The sequence below is a fragment of the Schistosoma mansoni genome, chromosome 3 (genome assembly GCF_000237925.1).
Source record: "Schistosoma mansoni strain Puerto Rico chromosome 3, complete genome".
In the NCBI taxonomy this organism is placed as follows: domain Eukaryota; kingdom Metazoa; phylum Platyhelminthes; class Trematoda; order Strigeidida; family Schistosomatidae; genus Schistosoma; species Schistosoma mansoni.
In genome coordinates this window covers 5333912-5354021 of record NC_031497.1, presented here as the reverse complement: position 1 = coordinate 5354021, position 20110 = coordinate 5333912, and the positions used below count along the sequence as shown (strand labels likewise).

General features: G+C 31.0%; 1 protein-coding gene across 1 annotated transcript; it reads left to right on the top strand.

Annotated features, from left to right (window-relative positions):
* Positions 1 to 248: 248 nt before the first annotated feature.
* Positions 249 to 11585, top strand: Smp_137930 (hypothetical protein; the record flags this gene model as incomplete). Its single annotated transcript, XM_018798995.1, has 11 exons — positions 249 to 300; positions 668 to 813; positions 2184 to 2352; positions 3833 to 4041; positions 5000 to 5106; positions 6238 to 6269; positions 6308 to 6430; positions 6475 to 6520; positions 6565 to 6602; positions 7141 to 7271; positions 11529 to 11585. The coding sequence occupies 11 exons, from the start codon at positions 249 to 251 to the stop codon at positions 11583 to 11585; spliced, it is 1110 nt and encodes a 369-aa protein (XP_018650829.1).
* Between the last annotated feature and the right edge of the window lie 8525 nt (positions 11586 to 20110).

The following is a 20110-nucleotide window of genomic DNA, read 5'->3' as shown; positions in this document are numbered from 1 at the left end:
GGGATTTACTCACCGCTATATACAAACCTACGATTGACGAATTGATTAGAATCAGTATAGTCTAGTGGCCAGTCTACTTCTAATTGAGCGTCGCCAAAGATATGGAACCATAATGAAGTAACAACAAACAAGCGCAAGTAGGTCAATCTGTCTATACAAGCATGTCACAATGATATTGATAATTGTTTAAGTAAGATACGAAGCACAAGCTAGATGTTATACTTTATTTTCCACAAAGAGGATACGGGATGACTATCAAAGATCTGAAACTGCCTCTTGACACGAAGGCAATGCAGAGAAGTGATCAACTACTTTACATCAGCTCAATGTACAAAGAATATGACTAATTCAAACTTGATAAATTGTCCTCTGTTAACCTTCTGCTTGCTGCTAATAAGAATTTTCAGCCAATAAATCGTAAACACTTTTGATGAGTGAATCTCTGTTATTCATTCTTTCTAGTAATTTATGTAAGTAGATGTTTTGTTTACATTGTTTGTTTAACTTTTACATTAGTCCGCATAGAGTAAGAGGGAATATGAATAAAGTAATATTTGTATGTTTACTGACGTTCGGACCACTATTGAGTTATTCCGTCGAGCCTTCTCGCTTATCTGTCTTCTGGATTGTTTTAGGTATTTGATACTTTGATCACAAATGCTTTTAGTTTTGTCTTCTCAGCCCCCTCACAAAGATGAATCTATGATGAATAAAACAGTATGGGAATCTAAGATTTCCGAAGCACTTAAAAGTAGTAAAATATCGTACTCGGAATACTTCGATCCTGTTGAAAGTGTAAACAGCTCTGTCGTGGTAGGTTAATTGATAGAGATTCTGAATTTTTATGAAATCATTTATTTGCAGTTCATAGATTAAATAAATTCTTTGTACAGTTTTGCTTTTTAACATAGAACTTTAAATGGCTTTCACTTATAAATCAGGATGTCGTTAAAGTGTCTGTTTGCCATATGAATTTAAACTTATTAAGTTAAGTCACAGATATTTCCATAATAATTTAAATTATATATGAACAGAAAGCAATCGAGAGTGATTTTAGAGTCATCATTGTGTTATACATAAAAACTATTCGGTAGGAACTTCACATTTATAGCTGCTTACTTTCGATTCAATAATAAAGTGTTTTAATGGTAGTATATGGTAGTACTTTATACGACCAAAACACTTTCTGAAACGACTCATGTCCAAGATTGTAAGTAAAGTTGAACACTTTAAACAGTCACTTCTAAATGATCAAAGGAAGGTCCATCCCCCCCCAGAATGCTGGTAACTAGTCTCCTGGCTAAAAAATTTTCAATGATTCAGATTTTATAAGTAGAATATTTCTTCCAGTAAGAGACACTAATGACAGTGCACTTTTAAGTGACTGGGACGTGTTTTGGATCTGTCATAAGTCTTTCACATTTTATAAGGCTTAAGAATCTTTCAAGTAGTACGTCAATCCCCACAAATTGAATTTTTTCACAATCGCCAAATGACGGAGAAAAGTGCAACTCTTAGTTTACAACTTATAACATGTCTTTTTGGGTATTTATGTATTAGCGAAGGTTGTAAAATTTAGTGGGTGTATATTACTCATATGCAAATATGAATAGGTTTTCATTAAAGCTGTGAGACGCTGAACAATGTCTTTAATTGATAAACCAATATCAGGTGAGTATTTTTTGCTTATCCAGGTGAAATGGTAAGCGATACGCAGATAAATGAGCAAGTAAATAAACCAAAACAGGAATAAAATTCGTTATCCATTGACAAACAAATAAAAGACAAGAAAGTATTTCCAACAATTATAATAAGTTCTGTAAAGTATATGTATTACCGTTTCTACAGGCTTTGTTGAAATGAAAAAATTATTCTGAATATATTTATCCCATTACGAACACTTTTTCAGCAGGTGTATCATATTAATTACAAGATGATAGTCCGTGAAAGCTATCTTAAGCTTCCTAATGAGTTCACGTTATTATTGATATTTCAAAAACTGACTACAATGTTTGTTATAAGTTCGCACAGTATTTTACTTTTTTGATATGGTATCTTGATATTATCCGTACTCGTGAGCACGACGCTCCTGTAAGTAACTGGCGATGAATAGAGAGATTATATTAACTACACGGATTCAATCATTTTTTATTTTTTGTTCTTATCCCTCTACATTTTCAAAGGTTGACTACATAGAGAAAGATGAATTTCGATCATATTTGAAGATATTTTTCTACGTACAGAGAAAAAACGTCTTTCAACCTTCTCCTTCTATTGTTTACCAGTTGAATCAAATACCGGGAGACTGGTTAGCAATCTACTTGGGAATGCCAATCATAGAAAGACCTAAAGGTGCCTTTTATCTGTTTGGTTCTTCATGATATGTAGTGTTGTCTAACAAATATTTATTACCATACTCCAGAGAGTATGCAATCAATTTTTATGAATATATGTCTTCAACAAGTCATAACTGCTTCTGAATTACTTGCTTGTTTCCTGAAGTTTAGTTAGTCTAAGAGTTTCAGGTATATTTAATTTTGTGAATCAAATCATTTAACACATAATCCTCAACCTACAAAGTTTTTATTTTCAATGGCATCTATTAGCTACGACTAACTGGTAAGTTTTCGGTCACAGATTTGATGGGCTTTAAGATCTAAATCATTAACGACTGTTTCACTGACTACGAAGTTTTTATATTACCATCCTGTTCTTATCATACAACTCAAAAGTTATAGTAAGGAACATTGAGGAGACAGATCAGTGTCTTTCGAAATAAAGTTAACAGAATTTAATTAACCTAATTTGTTCTCTGTAATGAAAATATGTTCAAAGATAATTTAATTTTGGTATGCATTATAAATAGAACTATGGTGATGTCTACATCAGCGAGATGGTAACACATCTTTAAGCAGTTGTTTTCAAATGTGCACGATGATTATTTTAAACTATTTTCATAATGATTTGAGTACATACATTTTATCTTTATTTGTATTACTACACATAATCATTATCAACAACGATATCTGCTCATCTATGACGTTGACTACCATCAGTATCAAAGTACATATTGTTTTATGATGAACAGCCGAAGAAATACGTTTCCCTAACCAGTAGTTTATGTGTAAACATTTTGTCAATGTAATCCCTACTACCTTTGATAATTCTCGAAAAACGTCATAGGTGTTCACACTACTTTAATTCATTTACTTTTGACTGACAAACGAAAAGTGATAGAGTAGTGATCATCTTCGATCATTGAATTGGTGAATTCTGTTCAACTAAGAAACATAAATTTATCAGAACACCCTTTTCACCAAACACTGTTGTTTTATGAAAACTTATGTGACATATAAACATTTGTGTACGAGCAACAGGGTAAAGAAATAAAACAGAAAAATACGGGCGATAAAACGATTGCTCCTTACAGAGTGGCAGAATAGCAACAGTAAAAATCTTATCTAGTAAGAGCATCTACAAAAACGTAGTAGTCGAACGGTTTGCGTGAACAAGATGATGACTTTGCCAAAAGATTAACATTTTTGACAAAACTAATGAAAACGAGGATTTAATGAAGAACCGTATCGAAGCAGGATACGAAATACGTTTAGTGATTCTTAATACTCTAACACACTTGAATAGATGAACCTTTGTAATGCAATTTGCGTTTAAAACAGTCAACTGCTATACTGAAAATAAATGTTTACTGAATTTAGTAGTGTCATTTTTGTAAACAATCTGTTAATCGGTAAAGTAATCGGTTAAAAATTAACGTTTGCCATAGCAAAAACACTATATAAAATTTCCTTCTCGTAATTTACTATTTCACCAGTTTACGATATAGGCGCTTATGAAAAAGAAGATGATTTTATTTGGATAATTGGAATAGTTGTCATTTGTTTTCCTGGAATATTATTAATTTGTTGGTGCTTCATATTTCTATACACATTTTTCCTACAAGCCACTGCTATGGTTAACTGGTTACCGAAACCAATGATTAGCGATTCTAAACAAATATTTTACAAAACGGAGAATTCACAAGTACGTTTTCATTAAGTCAGGCTTCACATAATTGTTTTATTCCTTACATTAGAATTTATTTCAGTTAATCCAATCTCATACTATATATTTTTTTAAGTTTGTATCTCCCCTTGAGTACTTTCCAGTTGGGTCATACAGCTTAAACTCTGTCATACTTTTTTCTTCAACAAATTTTGTCAGTCAGGTTTGGGATCCATCAACTTTCTAAAGATTCCAGGTATGTCATATTGCGAAATTCTACAGAGTATCGTGTTTATGTCAAAATAATTTGTGTTAATCACCTTCAAGTATTCAACGCAACATTCAAGTAGATCTTATTAAAAACCACCAGACTACACTACAGTTAAGTAATGCGTTTGTTGTAAGTTAACCTTCATAGAGTTTTCCTGGTGTTTCACATCTGTATTTTTATTTGATAACATTATTATGATAGGCTATATACAATTTATAAAACCCTGTTACTCTGAATGCACTGTTTTTGTGAGAATGTCAAAACAATAGAAAGGTCTGTTAGTGAATAAATCTTCTATCGTTTAATATCGTCTTTACTGATGTTTCAAAAAACAGTCGTGTCTTGTCTGTGACCTCCATCTCCTTAAATGACCTAGTAATACTAAATTTTTCAATATATTTTTTCCATATACTTCTTTATTACTATTAACTACAGTGCATAATGGTAATTTCCATAACTTAATTACACTAATCTCGTCTCTCGTATTCAGCTATTTGTTTTCGAACCCAAGCCCATTACATTTGATGAGATATCTTGAATGTAAACGGGCTATTCTGCTTGTCTTGCTAAATAATATCTATGACAGTCTCTTCTTTTTAAATTTTATTCAGAGATTAAGCTGTTACATTGGTATGCAGTATTTGTTAACGTCGATAGTCTTGACAACTAATGGAAAAATTCAATGAGTTTCATTTTTCGTTTATTTTTGATGCTGATCATTTATAGAGAGAAGTTGAAGAAAAAAGAGACTCACAAGTACAAACCGATAATCAGGAATTTTCACAACCAAAAACAAGCAAAGCTGAAAAATCACTCCAAAATAAATCAGTATGGTAATTCAGCCTTTTATTCTTCTAAAGTTTGTATAGATCCATTTCAAAAGTCTTTGATGTTTATTTGATATATCCAAAGATACTCAAAGTGAGATGGAATAAAATAACACTGTTTAATATGACGTTTTTATCCACTTCAATTCAGTTAGATACAAAGGTTATTTGCGAACAGATTTTTCATTCTAAAGGAAGTTTATTCGTTAGTTATAATTTATATTGTATACTCATTGAAAATATCCTTATAGTGCAGCTAATATGACCTCCTTTTGACCATAAAGAAGTTTAAATACATTTAAATGGTAATCATTACAATGGTTTAGAAAATAAAGTAGGTTCCTGAAAAATATTTTCAGATACGTCATACTACAATGTATTCCTTAACATAATAAACATCATAGGCAAATTCAATCGTTCTGCATAACATTGAAAGTTTGAGAATGAAATTTAACCTGTTCAATTCCGATATGATTACCACGTCAGCAAACGATTTCTCCTCATACTTGATTGATATACATGAAACAAATAGATGAGAGATCTAAGAGACAAACTTTGTCATGGTAATCGCAACTCTACTGTGCATAACCAATAGCAAAATGATTAAAGTTGGATTCATCGGGTCATTTGTTTTTATCAGTAAATTATTTAATTTCCTTCCATAGTTAGATCTAAATCTTGCAGTCTATTTTAAAGGATTGACATCTGGTAAGTTATGATGTGTCAATATAACGAAAATTTGTGATAAGTGAAATCAAGTAAGCAGATCAGTGCTTCATAAAAGCAATTAAACATACATGAAAATATAAATGAGCAAGTGGGAACAATTTTAGTCTAATTAAGGAAAAAAGTTATTTGCTTTTAGATTTATGTCATCATGAAGAAAGCGCCCCAATGATCGGTTTTGCTTACGAAAGGTTGATTGACATTGGGAACAATTTATATAAAAAGGAAAGAAATAGATGAGATTAGACGACAATTATGAGTGCATTTATGTTTCATTAAACATAAATATTGATGCACCTCCCGTATGTTGCATAATGCTTCTCAACATTTTAGAAATAGAATGTTGTTTTAGTTTTAATGATTCCTGTTAATTTAATTTGTTTTACCTCATTCCATGTCTTTATTTTTAAGTGATAGAACAGTGTTGGATTCCGATTTGTCGGGTAAACACACTTTTTTTCCAATTATCGCTTTCTTAAAGAAGCTCGACTTTCAACTGTTTCAGAAATAAGTTTAGAAGAATCAGTTAACCCAACTGTAAGTGAATTAAATGAATCTGTTGTTCCCCTATCTGAAACACAAGTTCTATTACCAGATGAAGAAGGTAAATATTTTGTTATGAATACTTTTTTATCAATTCACAATTAGATGGTATTATAAATCAACAATTAAATGAAATCAAAGTTAATACGAAGTATGTCACGAATTCATTCAAAATTCATATCTTTATTCAACTAGGAATTTAAAGAATGAAGTGATTGAAGAAAATGAAGGTGGTAAGTAGTATTATAAACAAACGGTCTTGCAAATAAGCTAGTTATCTTGATCATATATGGAACGATTACAACTATATGTAAACTATGCCTAGGAGTTGAAACTTAAGGAAGATCTACCTGGTATCATTGACTTCAATATTTTGCTCGATTCTCCATTCTTTATTATAGGATATGAAATCCGAATATTTCAAAATGTATTCGTTTAAAAAAAAAACATTATTGTACATCAAGGAGTATTTAAAAGAGAACTTTTCTGCACAAAACTGTCCGTACTGTTAAACTTATTTATCTGAAAACAGCCTCATTTATTCAAAAGGCGTGTTATTCGAGTTACCTGGTTATGGGTTCCAAGTAGGTCGAAACTGTTGGTTCTCCAATCGCTGTTAGTTCGTAAAGAGAACTACTTTCACAATTATATTTCGTTGAAATGTTTAGCATAATTTTTCTTTAATTTTAAAATACCACATCTAATTTTTCCTTTTCTATATGGTCATGTTTACTTTAATGTATTAAAATTAGCTACTGTTTCTCCTTAAAGATTTGCTACAGGCAACTGAAATTGATAAAACGCTTACTTTTGGATCATTCGATAATGTAATACCTTTTGTGATGTCTGTTCCACCACGTCCAGAAGCGTTAAAATTAGCAAATTTACTAAACTCTCAAAAAGTAGGTTTAACAATTAAACAATCGAAGTTTTTCCTAATCAACTTATATTGTTAGCTATAGAGTTGTAAATAAATAGTTAAATCTATTAATACACATAATTAGCCAAACCATCAAACTGAGATATCACCATACCATAGTTTTTTTCAATAGATTTCAACCTATAGGGAATTTTTCTACAAAAATGATGCATGAACATTTGTAACAGAATATGGATAATATTTCTTCTTTAAAGTTAGAAATAAACAAAGATACTGATCTATTAAAGTCCTAAACATCAATGGAAAGGTTTGATTAAACAATACTAATTGAATTAAAATTTGAGAGAACACAAAGAGTGGATGCACCTTCGCCATTGTAAACGATTTTGAGCCATGTCGTTCAGGGTCTTTAACTATCGGTTGTTATCATCTCGCGGATCCCAACTAGGTAGACTACACCTACCAACATGATTCAGTCCACTTGTCAGTGACTTCATAGTTTGTACCACGTTTTGGTCTGACCGCCCCTAGCTTTCTTCCAACCTACTCCTACACCATAAAGCATTACACGTCGGGGCAGTCGGTGGTTGAGCATACGTAACACATGTCCCAGCCATCTCAACTGATGAAGTTTCACTACTTCATCAATCAATTTGCCATCCTTACCTAGTACCCGTTTTCTAACAACTGCATTACTTACCCGATGGTCCCAGGATATACGAGCAATGCTTAAAGACACTTATGACCGGAAACTAGTAGCTTACGAACATCCTCTACTCTTATCGGCCATGTTTCACTGCCATAAAGTAGGACGAAATAAACTATTGCGCAGTAAACGCGTCCTTCGGTTCGTAGGCGAATATCTCACCTACGCCATAAATGATGCAAGTTGGCAAAAACTAGTCGATGGTTAGAAGACTCAGCCTTTTTTCAGCGTCTTCACCCAATAAAACTATGTTATCGGCATATTCTAAGTCAAGAAGTGAATCTCTCAGTAAATATTCAACTCCTGTAATTTTAGATGAGGAAAGTGTTATCTCTAAAAGCACGTTAACAACAAATTTAAACAAGAATGGAAAGATAGGACAGCCCTGAGTACTTTCGTCTATTTGGATATTGTTCATTTTAGTAATGTTAATAAAATTGTATATATTTCATATATTAATCATTACAATTGACTGAATATGATGTTGTGTTCATTAGAAGTTTATTGAAAAAATAATTCACTTTTAAAAATCAGAATTTAATACTAACAAACGTCAATTACTCTAAAATTGAATGAAGACAATACTCAATGTACATATGATTGTATGATAAATACGGTTTATTGTTATAAGACAAAATTATCATTTTTAATCTCTTTAAACTTTTGTGTTACTACAATTTGACTAATAAAAATTAGAGACTATCATAAATCATACTTATATTATTACCTTCTATTTCATTATTCACCAATCACTATCTTTATATTAATTCCATTAGTGTAATATGGTAATAATGTAATAAGAAGACAAAGATTATCAGAACTATGTGATATATTAGCGCAATATATTTCGAACAATCTGATCACACATATATACTTGTTAATAACATTGATATATAAAAATAAAAAGTCAACTAGACTGGAAATGGGGGGTAAGAATAGAATCAAACGACCCGATAAGAGTAGACAGAGGATAAACATCCATCATCCTCTATTGCCAAACATATAATCGAAATAGGCTATAAGATTGATCCTAACTCTGATTATCTTCGTCTTCTTATAACACTATCGAAATTTATCAAAGGGACTAGTTACTTTAAATATGGTAATAATTAAAAACATGGAACATATTCTAATCGGCGGCCTGTTTAAACACCTTGGCTACCTGTTCCTTTCATCTAGATATTTCAACAAGTTATCTAATTTCGTTTGTTTTAATACATCATTATGGCTAATAATCGCACAACCTATTCAAGTGCGTTTCTGAAAAGTGTAAAACCTTTCGCTGTAAAGGTTACAGAAGGCCTAATCAGAGATTTCGTGGTTGCTGGCAATATACAGCGAGAAGAGTGTACATTATTCAGATGTTGATTGACTGGGCTGCTAACTTTTAACTGGTGATCATTCAATATTTATCGTCAGGATCGATCAAGAAGTAAGAAACGGAAACTTGTTGAAATACTTTGTGCTGAGAATTCTATATTGTACCAAAAATATAATATTGAATAAAGCTAATAATAATAATAAATGATTATATGAATTCATTCTATTTAAAAAATTTCAATCCGATGCAAAACATTCTGTTGAATTCATTCAAACAAGGATATAATTTTCATTATTTTCTTTCATTTTGATTTATTTAACAGATAACCGAAACATAATTTGATCAATGTTGTTTTGTTTTGTATTGTTCAATCAGAAATTGAAATGGATACAAATGTCATCATGATACCAATAAATAGGATCTTATTTATGATGGAAAAAACATTCATGTTATTTCTCAATTCTTTTTTTGGAAAAAAATGTGGTTTTTTTATAAAACGATTAACGTTAAGGTATTTTACTCCTTAAAATAAATTAGATTTGATTCATAGTTGAAGAAGTTAGTTTTCCTTTTCATTCTGTCAAGGTTTATAGCTTGAATTATCGAGAGAGCAAAAGAGAGAGTGAGAGAGAAAGCGTAATTTTATAACCTTAGAATTTTGTAGATATATTTTCTTAATAACATGTTTTTACTAGATGTAATATAAAAGTGAGACATTTTCATAAAATATAGGATGACCATCCTTAGTCTTTGTTTTCAGGATTGTGCAGATTTAATGAACCATAAATCTCATATTTGTTCAATCATAAACTGCAAGCTACTAGAGACCCAGCTTTTAAAGGTTAGAAAGGACTGCGAATTCATGTGCATGTATTTCCTTGAAATATATACAAGTAAACGTGTAATTATGTACAACTTGTTCATTAGTTGATACAAAGATCACAGATTCACTATGTTTACACATACACTTTGTATCCTATTCTTAATATTATGATTTTAATTATGTTTCAACTTACTTAAGACTGATACTCCTCTTGAAACATTGACGACCGATCAGGTTCATTCACCCTACTCTTTCCTGGGTAATCTTTCCCAGTTTTTTTCCGAATGCTATTCATTATTTTGATGTCTGCCTCCAATTCCAGATGCAATTTGTTCTTTGATCTTCTTCTTTTCGATTTCTTTTCCAAGTTAGGGCTTGCTTCGTCATACAGTTTGATGATTTCCGCAATGTATTTCCTATTTATCTCCAGCCTCTTTTCCTAATTTCCTCTTCAGCTGGAAGTTGGTTTGTTCTCTCCCGTAGTAGGTTTTTGCTGATGTTGTCTGGTCAATGGTACTGGAGTATCTCGCGTAAAAAATTGTGTAGAAATACTTGAACTTTTTGATGATGGTTGTAGTACTTCTCCAAGTTTCAGCTTCGTACAGTAGAACTGTACTGGCATTTCTATTGAAATTTTTGAATTTGATATTGGTTGACAGTTGTTTTGAGTTTTATATTTTCTTCTATTGTAAGAATTCTGCCCAGCTTTTGTCAATCCATACCTTAAGATGCGTATCTAAACTTCAAAAACTGAAATATATTAGCACATATGTTATTAATTATATTAATAATTCTAATTTTAGGTTATGTGCAGCTGATGAGAATCCGTAAAATAGAATGAATTCTTTTTATTCAGCAAACCACTTTGTACTTGCTCTGTTCAAATTTCTCAAGGAATTAGGTTGTACGAAATGCCATTAACTTTTAAAAAGTAGATAGAGAAAATCAAATTTGCAAAATATGTCGAGATCATAGTTGTCTAAGGTATAGCCATTTGTTTGTGCAATGAGGTGAAATTTAAATTCACTTGGTATTGTTTATTTGAATGTTTCCATTGATGTTTAAGACTGCAATTGATCAGTCTCTTATTGGCATATGTGTATACTGTGTGTATTGTCTCGATATAGCCTTAATTCACAAGCATTGTAAGCAAAGATGGATAGTGGCTGGCAGTGGAATCCAGGACGCGTGTTTCGTCCCTAGAATGCTTGTGAATTAAGGCGATATCGAGGCAATATGCACAGTATGCACATATACCAATAAGAGACTGATCAATTGCAGTCTTAAACATCAATGGGAAGATTCAAACAAACAATACTAAGTGAATTTAAAACACTCTATTGTTTTAAATATGACTAGGAGATTGTACCGCTTTCAATTTGGTATATAAAAGTAATCAAGTTGAGATTTATTCAAACATTTAATTCAGGGTCAAAACTATAATAAATTACAAATTGTGAAATTTAGAGATATTTTACAAGTGTAGTAAAATCTGTCTAAGATATGTTTATCAATTGAAAACTTGAACTCGTAGACTTAGACAAACCCAGTCTACTATAGAAGACTCTAACTGAAGAAGGATATGAAACTACTAATAAATGCCTTCTTAAAAAGTTATAGACATGAGATCTTATAAAGGTTTGAAATTAGTTTGACATTACATTAAAAGATGATGGACTACATTATCATAAATCTACCTTGATTATAGTCTTTCGTAAATGTAGGCTCAATTCGTACGATAAACGTAAATTCAGCTGGACATTATAAAAGAATTCACCTTAAAAGATAATTGGCTTTAAAACAGAAAGATATCGAGTGGTAGAAAATTAATGGAAGTGTGTATCATCACAAAATATTTCAGCTAATTATCTGTGAATAATTCAAAATATAAACATGACTACTCTCGAATCCCCTCATGTACTGTTTTCCTGATTTATTTATCTCAATCAAAATGTTACAATGAAGTAGAAAACACTATAACAATATATTCTAGCTTAAATGTGTCAATCTTTAAGCCATAGTTTGCCTTATTTATGAATATGTACTAAATAGTTCAAGCGCTTGAACACTTATTCAAAAGAAAATCAGTCTTTTACGTAACGTTCAAAGACTCTGGAAACTTTGATTTTACAAGATATGATAAGACCATATTTTAATAGTAAGATTGCTGATCATTTAGGTAGACAGAAAAGAAGTATTGTTTAAAAGAAATATGTTTTTTTCAAGCGAATACCTTTTTCCAATTTTACTCTGCCGACGTGTTTACTCTTAAATGAAACTGTTCAAAAAGTACATATATCACCATAGTCCTCGAAAAGAAATCTTTTTTGATATATATTTCCAAAAAGCTATGAGATAAAACAAATGTTGATAAAAATCAATTATAACTAGCTAACGATAGCAGTCATCATATTATATTTGGAATAGTGGAGTTTAAAAGTAATAATCACAAACATAAATTGAGAAACCTACACCTACCGGTATGTTTGATGAGATTTCAGGTGCAATGTTTTATAGGATCTTTTAGTTCATGGTTGTTGCTCCTAGTAAACTCTACAGATGTTTTCTATACATTATATGTAACACGAACACTACTTTGCTCATTAGTACAAAGGTTAAGCTCTGGATACGAGAGCCAAGAGGTGTTGTGTTTCTTCTGTAGGGAAGTTGTGGATGCACGATAATGAGGAGTTCCATAGAGGAACGAAACAAGTGTCCAGATATTTCTCGTTTACGATGGTTGTCTGACTAATACTAATACTTAAATCCCGATGCATGATATATAGCATGTGTAGAAACTGAGTTTTTGTAGGTGAACTCAAACTATGTAGCAAAATAAATTAAGTTCAAACTTGGCTACTATGAGTCTCTAATATAATTCGTTATGCTTACACAGCCTAATGATTAAATTAAATTTCATGTAGTTTTAGAAATTAAAACAATTTGAGAAGATAATTACACTACTAGCAAACTTTAAGTAACCTAAAATCACATCAAAAATGTATGGAATGTGTGAACAATTTGAATCCAATAATTCATCGATGAATTTGAATGTGTTTGTTGATTAAACGTCATCTCAGTAACCTACTGATACATGAAAACTATGACACCGATATATTTTATACAACTGAAACTCATGATATAAATCTTAACTTAGTAAGTGTACCTGTTAAGTCTATCGAAGCCTCAAAGTGACTCAATTGAGATACGTGCAAAATCTCAGTTCGCAAAACAACCATTTGTGTAAAATAGCGGTTCTTAACTTGTGAGGTATCTATGGCGTCTAACGCTTCCCCTTGTATGAAATAAAAAGGTTTCCATAGTGAAAAAGACCACTGATAGTTGTGTCTAAACTTGGTAACAGTTTATCAACAAGCAAAAACCGAACCATGAGCAAAGCATATGGAGACCGTTACGTTTAAACAAAGGTTAAACAAATGTACGAAATTGTGGATAACTGCTTCAATGTTTGGGGTTCAGTAATTTTAGTGATAAATACAATGACAAGTACAATAAACGTTATAGATATATGTAAATATTTCAGAATATTACACGACGACTTGATTTACAACATACGTGTAAAAATTTCTGGTAATACAACTATTTACTGAATGTAAATAAGTAGTATAAAGTAATACGCAAAGGAGTGGATGAGAAGTGTGTAAGGATGGAATGTAAAACAGACTTAACGGTACTAAAATATATTGTAATTGTTATATTTCACCGGATATTACAAGGTGATCATACAGATTTTTGGGGTGAATACATATCAAAGTACTTCTTAACTGACTGCAGAATAATTTTCGAGTGAGAAATAGTGTAGGATAAAACAGAAAATTGACTAAATGTAGTACAAACAACCTTCATCATTATTATGACAATTTCTGAAAATATTTTAAAATAACGTAGGGTCTATTTCAGATTTTGACAAAAACAGGAACAAAGAAACATGACACTATTGACCATTAATACTCTGGGGAGTAAAGTAAATCATAAGCAGAGAATAAAAAGGTAGTGAGCGTTAAGGTTTGTAAAAACTGAAAAAAACTGATCCCATAATTGGACAGTTTTACCAATCAGTGAAATAACAAATTGCAAAGTGACTATTTTTTTTGTTTAATTGATTCACATAAAAGCTGTCATAAAACCGAAACAATATTGAAATTTTCCTTCTTGGTTTAAAAATATGTAAAAACCAGGCTATCTGAATGATAAACTACCAATCTAAACATTATTACATACATAATTGGCAGAAACCGGTGTTTTAGAATATTCAAATGTGACATTAGTTAGTTACTTTAGAAAATATGTCGGCTATGGAGAATGCATTTATCAATTACTGAGTTCATAAAATGCTTCTCAAAAAAGTTTACATTATGATGAACTAAGTATTTTAGATGTTTGCAGTAAGTTAATTATATCAAACTATATTCCAGTAATAACTCGATAGCAATTCTATGATATTAATACTGATTTCTGAAGCAAAATTAAGCAAGTAAGAGTCAACTACAGGCTGTGATTCAAGTTTATTCAGATGGCTTCTATCAAACATAAATAAATTTTGACTGTATACTTTAAAATTTATCATAACTATCGACTTCAGTATTCACACACACACACACACCAAAGTCAATCAATAATGCTCTACACAATGATAATAAACACAAAAACTTCTTAACTGATTTTATTCGTTACTTGATTGGTATTTCACCTGTGGACTAAATTAACTGATTTTATTCGTTACTTGATTGGTATTTCACCTGTGGACTAAATATTATCAGTCTAATTAATTATTAAACAGATTGGCACGGTACACCAGGTAAAGTATAAAATTAAAATAACTAAAAGCTTGTCAGAACAGCGAAATCCTACATTTTTCTACCAGAATTCGGATGAATATATATATATATGATTAGATAGCTATGTTAATTAGGAAATTATTCAAAAAATCACAAAGAAAATGATAATGAATTATATTTTCAGAGAAGTAATCAATATCAAAGATGCATATTAATTAGATGATACACAAAAGTATCTTTTTCTCAGTATAAGGTTGCCAAATATTGTGAGTTTGATTATAAACATTATGATGAACATCAAAGTTGACTGTAAATTGAATATCTTAGTTTCGTAATGGCGATAAGTGCTTAGAATGGTTTAACTCTCTATAATATTGTCTGTAAACCAGCTAATAAACTACGTTATTACATATGTGGTAACTAAACTCAGTTTGTTTAGTCAGATTCAATTGTATGAATCACCACAGAAATAAAAAATTTTACTCATTAGTGAACTTTTTTGATGGTGAATGGTTGCAAACGATCTGTGAAGATTCTTGGATCCAGATTTCATACTGTTTGAAATTTTTCAACAAGGGGTCTCCGCAATCTTATTTGAACTGACCTCTCCTATGAGATTTAAACCAATGGTCATTTAATGATTCTATCTATAGTTCGCTACAAGTGATCTATTCTGGTTCCCTGAATCAAAACCTAGATCTCGACGAATATATTGGTAAAAAATCTGTAAGACGGCTTTCAGTAGAATTTCGCATGACCTGAAACTTATCAGTATATGCGACCAAAACGATTAAGATTATTTGTAACTGAGATTTAAGTATTACTAAAGTAGCTGAAAAATTAAAGATTTGTAGTTGTAGGACAACAAAACATCTATAAAAAGAGTGTGGTAATTCCTGATAGAGTATCCGTTGTGATGTAATTGAGTTTAAATCATTATTGTTCTCAAATAACATAAAAAGCACAAATATTCACTTGGTCTTGTTTACTTGTATCTTCCCGTTGTTATTTAAGACTGCAATTGAACAGTCTCTTGTTGGCACACAATGCACATACGTCAATAAGCGACTGATCATTTGCAGTCTTAAGCACCAATGGAAAGATACAATTAAAGAACACCAAGTGAATATAACTTCACCCAGTTGCATAAGCAGATAGCTATCAGGACTCAGTAGCTAAGTGGATAACGCGATGGCGTTTGAAGCCACCGGTACTGGGTTCGACTCCCAAAGCGAACATCAACTATGAGATGCAGATACATCCAGCTGACGGATCCCAAATAGGATGCGACACGCATTCTGGATTCCACTGTTAGCCACCATCCATCTTTGCTTATAAAAGCACAATGTTTAATAAAGTGTTTAACCATTAATTATCAAATTGTAGACAAATCCTACTTGTTAGCTTCATAATGAGTTCATTGAACACTTTAGGAAGAAGTATATGAGATACATAGTAGATTATATGCTAGAATAATAGCCATTTGATATCTGATGAATCTTTTATATTGTGACGACTGTTCTGTTGAGCAAAACAGATATACCCGAATGATCACTGATTTCAATTATTGACATGTAAGATTATTTATTTTAATTAAAGTTGAAAGTTTCCTTAAGTTATATAATATGATCAAACTACGAAAAGAAACAATAAAACAAAAAAACATTTCAAACCGATAATCATGAACTTAGGCTATATATCTGACGCCATAAAATCGATGAAGTAAGTCATGAGAATATCAATCAAAGGACTGTTCCTGTAAGATATGAAACAATCAAAGCTTTATTGTCTAAGTATGAGTCTTTATTTGAAATGTAATAACGAGTCTGTTGACTATAATAGTTTCATTCAACAACAGTATGAATTCATTTATTGTTGTCGTTACGAATTTAAAAGAAAATTGTTTCTATATGAATATATATAATTAATCCCATGACTGGAATCATTTTTATACACACAATATATTTAATCAAATTAATACAAATGAGTTAAATATTGAATAACAAATGATTACATATGTTAGTTACAAAATAATTAACCATCTATCAATCCTCCTCTTCTTACCAATAATCAACGATAGTTTTATGTGTACCGCTAATTTTATGTTGTTTGTTTGTTTGTTGTTGTTTATTTTTTCTGTTTTGGAAATAAAAAAAAATCATCAAAATAATTAATCAATAAATATCAGAAATAACCCAACTCATAAAAATAATCATCTGATACATATATCATCAGTTTGATTATTATAAAATTTTTATTTCATAAAACAACTGAATCCAACATAGTAATTAACTTGACTTATTTAACTAGTCTGATTATTATTATTAGTTGAATAGTTTAAATATATGTATAGTTTATTGTTAATAATTAAAATCTAATTAATTAGTTCTTAATTATTTTGTTTTTATTTTTATTTTATTTATTATTTATTTTTTGTTGTCGTTGGTAATTTGAAAGAAAAACAAACAAATTGGATAATTATCATCTAAAATATTTTTTAAAAGATTTTAATGAGTATTTAATTATATTATCACAATTACAATTTATCAGAGGGAGTTTTGTGGGGATTTTAGTGATTTTATATAGTTGAGATCATGAGTCAATCAAAGCTAAACCACCATGGAAAACCTGAAAGTACGAGATGACCGTTTCGTTCTATTGTGGGACTCCTCAGTAGTGCACATCCACGATCCCATCTCGTGAGACTCGAACTCAGAACATATCATTCTCGTGCGTGAGCACCCAACCGATAGACCACTGAGCTACTCGGCATCTAACAGTGTTAATGTCTAACTTCAATCAATTCACGAAATTGAGCGACACATCCACCATTGTCTTCAGTGAGTTGATATCTCACAACAGACCTGGTTGGACTCTACTGGTCACTGCTTCTCACTAGAACTCCAGGAAATACCTCTTGAAGCCAGTCACTAGTGATCATATGAATATTATCAGAAAGGGTTTTGTGGATATTCTAGTAATTTCAATAGTTGAGATCATGAGTCCCACAATAGGACGAAACGGTCATCTATTGCTTCCAGATTTTCCAAGGTGGTCTAGCTTCAATTTACTTATGATCTCAACTATAAAAATTAAAATTTAGTTAGGATATTTGTTTCTGATCATTTCGGTAATGAAATAAAAATGAATTTGATTGTTTAATAGAAATTTGGAAAACGAAAAAATGAAGGAATGAGGGAGTAGTTTGTAAGAATTATTAAACGAGTTTAATTTAAATTATCATGTTTATGAAGATTTTTCATAAATTCTTTTAAGTTATTTGTTTGTTTGTTTTTCCCTTAAAATTTGACCTACATGTCTATTTTCAGATAACTGATACAATCGTTTTCGAGGGAAAAATGTCTTTTTACAGACCTATGGAATAATAATAGTAATTTTTATCATATATGATTGAATGAAGTAGTCACAATTGTAAATAAACATTAGTTAATAAGGTATTTTCTCAACTTATAAGCGCTGATTATATAATAGCTATACTATTAATGTTAATATTTAATGACATTCAAACTTCTGTTGTTGTTTTTGTTAGGTTATGAAACTGGAGAATCGAATATACTTAAGGTATTTAATTTTTATTTATACATAAAAATTTGGTAAAATAAAGAGAAGGTTAAATGATTATGAACCTCTATTATTTACTGGAATTTTAAGCACATGCGTATTATAAAAGATAAACTTAGTGTTTTCAATGTATTGAGTAAAGATTAACGAAATGAATGTACAAGGGTAAATACTTCAATATCATGAAAACGTAGAGTAGTTTAACTCTTACTTACTTACGCCTGTTACTCCCAATGGAGCATAGGCCAACGACCAGAATTCTCCAACCCACTTTGTCCTGGGCCTTCCTTTCTAGTTCTATGCAACTATTTTTCATTTTTCTCATATCTGTCTCCATTTCTCGGCGTAATGTGTTCTTTGATCTTCCTCTGTCCTGATGAGGAATGATCATGTAATTAAATGCATCGTTTTATTTCAGTAAACGTTTTCATTCACAGTCAAACATTAATCTAGTTACAGATGCCTAATTTCATTTATTTTAATGTGAGATTGTTTTTCCGATTTCATTTAATAATATATCTGCACACTAAGTGTAGAGATTTACAATTGAAATATAGTTGGTTTCTTTCTAGCTCATCAGGTAGCTAAAGTTTGCTGTTAATATTCTAATGAATCACGGTTGTGTTAATGCTGTTTACTAACTACAATACAGGTAAATTTACTGCAGTAACATGTAGTGAAATAAGATTATTATTTCACTGAAATAATCTTTTATTACACCACGGAGAAAAAGAAATTCAACAATCTCCACAACCCTATACTGATAATTATCATGTACTCACTAGTAACTAGCTTTGAGAGATATTACTCTGAGTTTTAGTGAGAAGCCATGATCAATGGAGTTTATCCGTGTCGGATCTGAGGCAGTTACCCACCGAAGACAATGGAAGATGGTAGCGCAATATCGTAGATTGTTTGAAGTTAGACATTAACACCGTTAGATATCTACTCAGTGGCCTGGAGATTGAGCGTTCGTACGAAACTGAAAGTTCTGGGTTTGAGTCCCTATTACTGGATCGTGGATGCTCAATTCTGAGGATTCCGAAACTAGGACAAAACGGCCTTCCAGTACTTCTAGTTTACCAATGGGGGTCTAACATTGATAGAGATATAATTTTATTATTTATATTTCATTTATTTATAATTTCTGAAATATTTGATATGAAATACCTACAACCTTAGTAAGAAATTCAAAACTTCATAAGGTACCTCTATTCTTGCAAGTATTTATTCTTTCAAACAGTTGTTTCATTCTCAAAGTCCCATTATCATATATATTATGGTCTCCTTCAGTTATTTGGGTTTTATAATGATTAAACTGGGTAAGTGCGTCTAGATATTTTATTGAATATGGAAGTCAATACATAAATTATGGATCAGAATAAAACAGTACACAAACTAATCTGTATTACATCTGCATAGTCTTTTGTGTAGACTAAAACAACATGTATTAAAACTGAGTTTACCTAGCTTTGGAGAGCCATTATTACTCAGCACCTGCCTAGTAAATATATCTCCTATGGCAATAATATTTTCAACATTATATTCACAAAACACGTTTTAGTTAGGATCTCTACTGGTAAATCTTTTCTCTTGCTCATCATTATTCTTTTTAAAGATGTTTCATAGT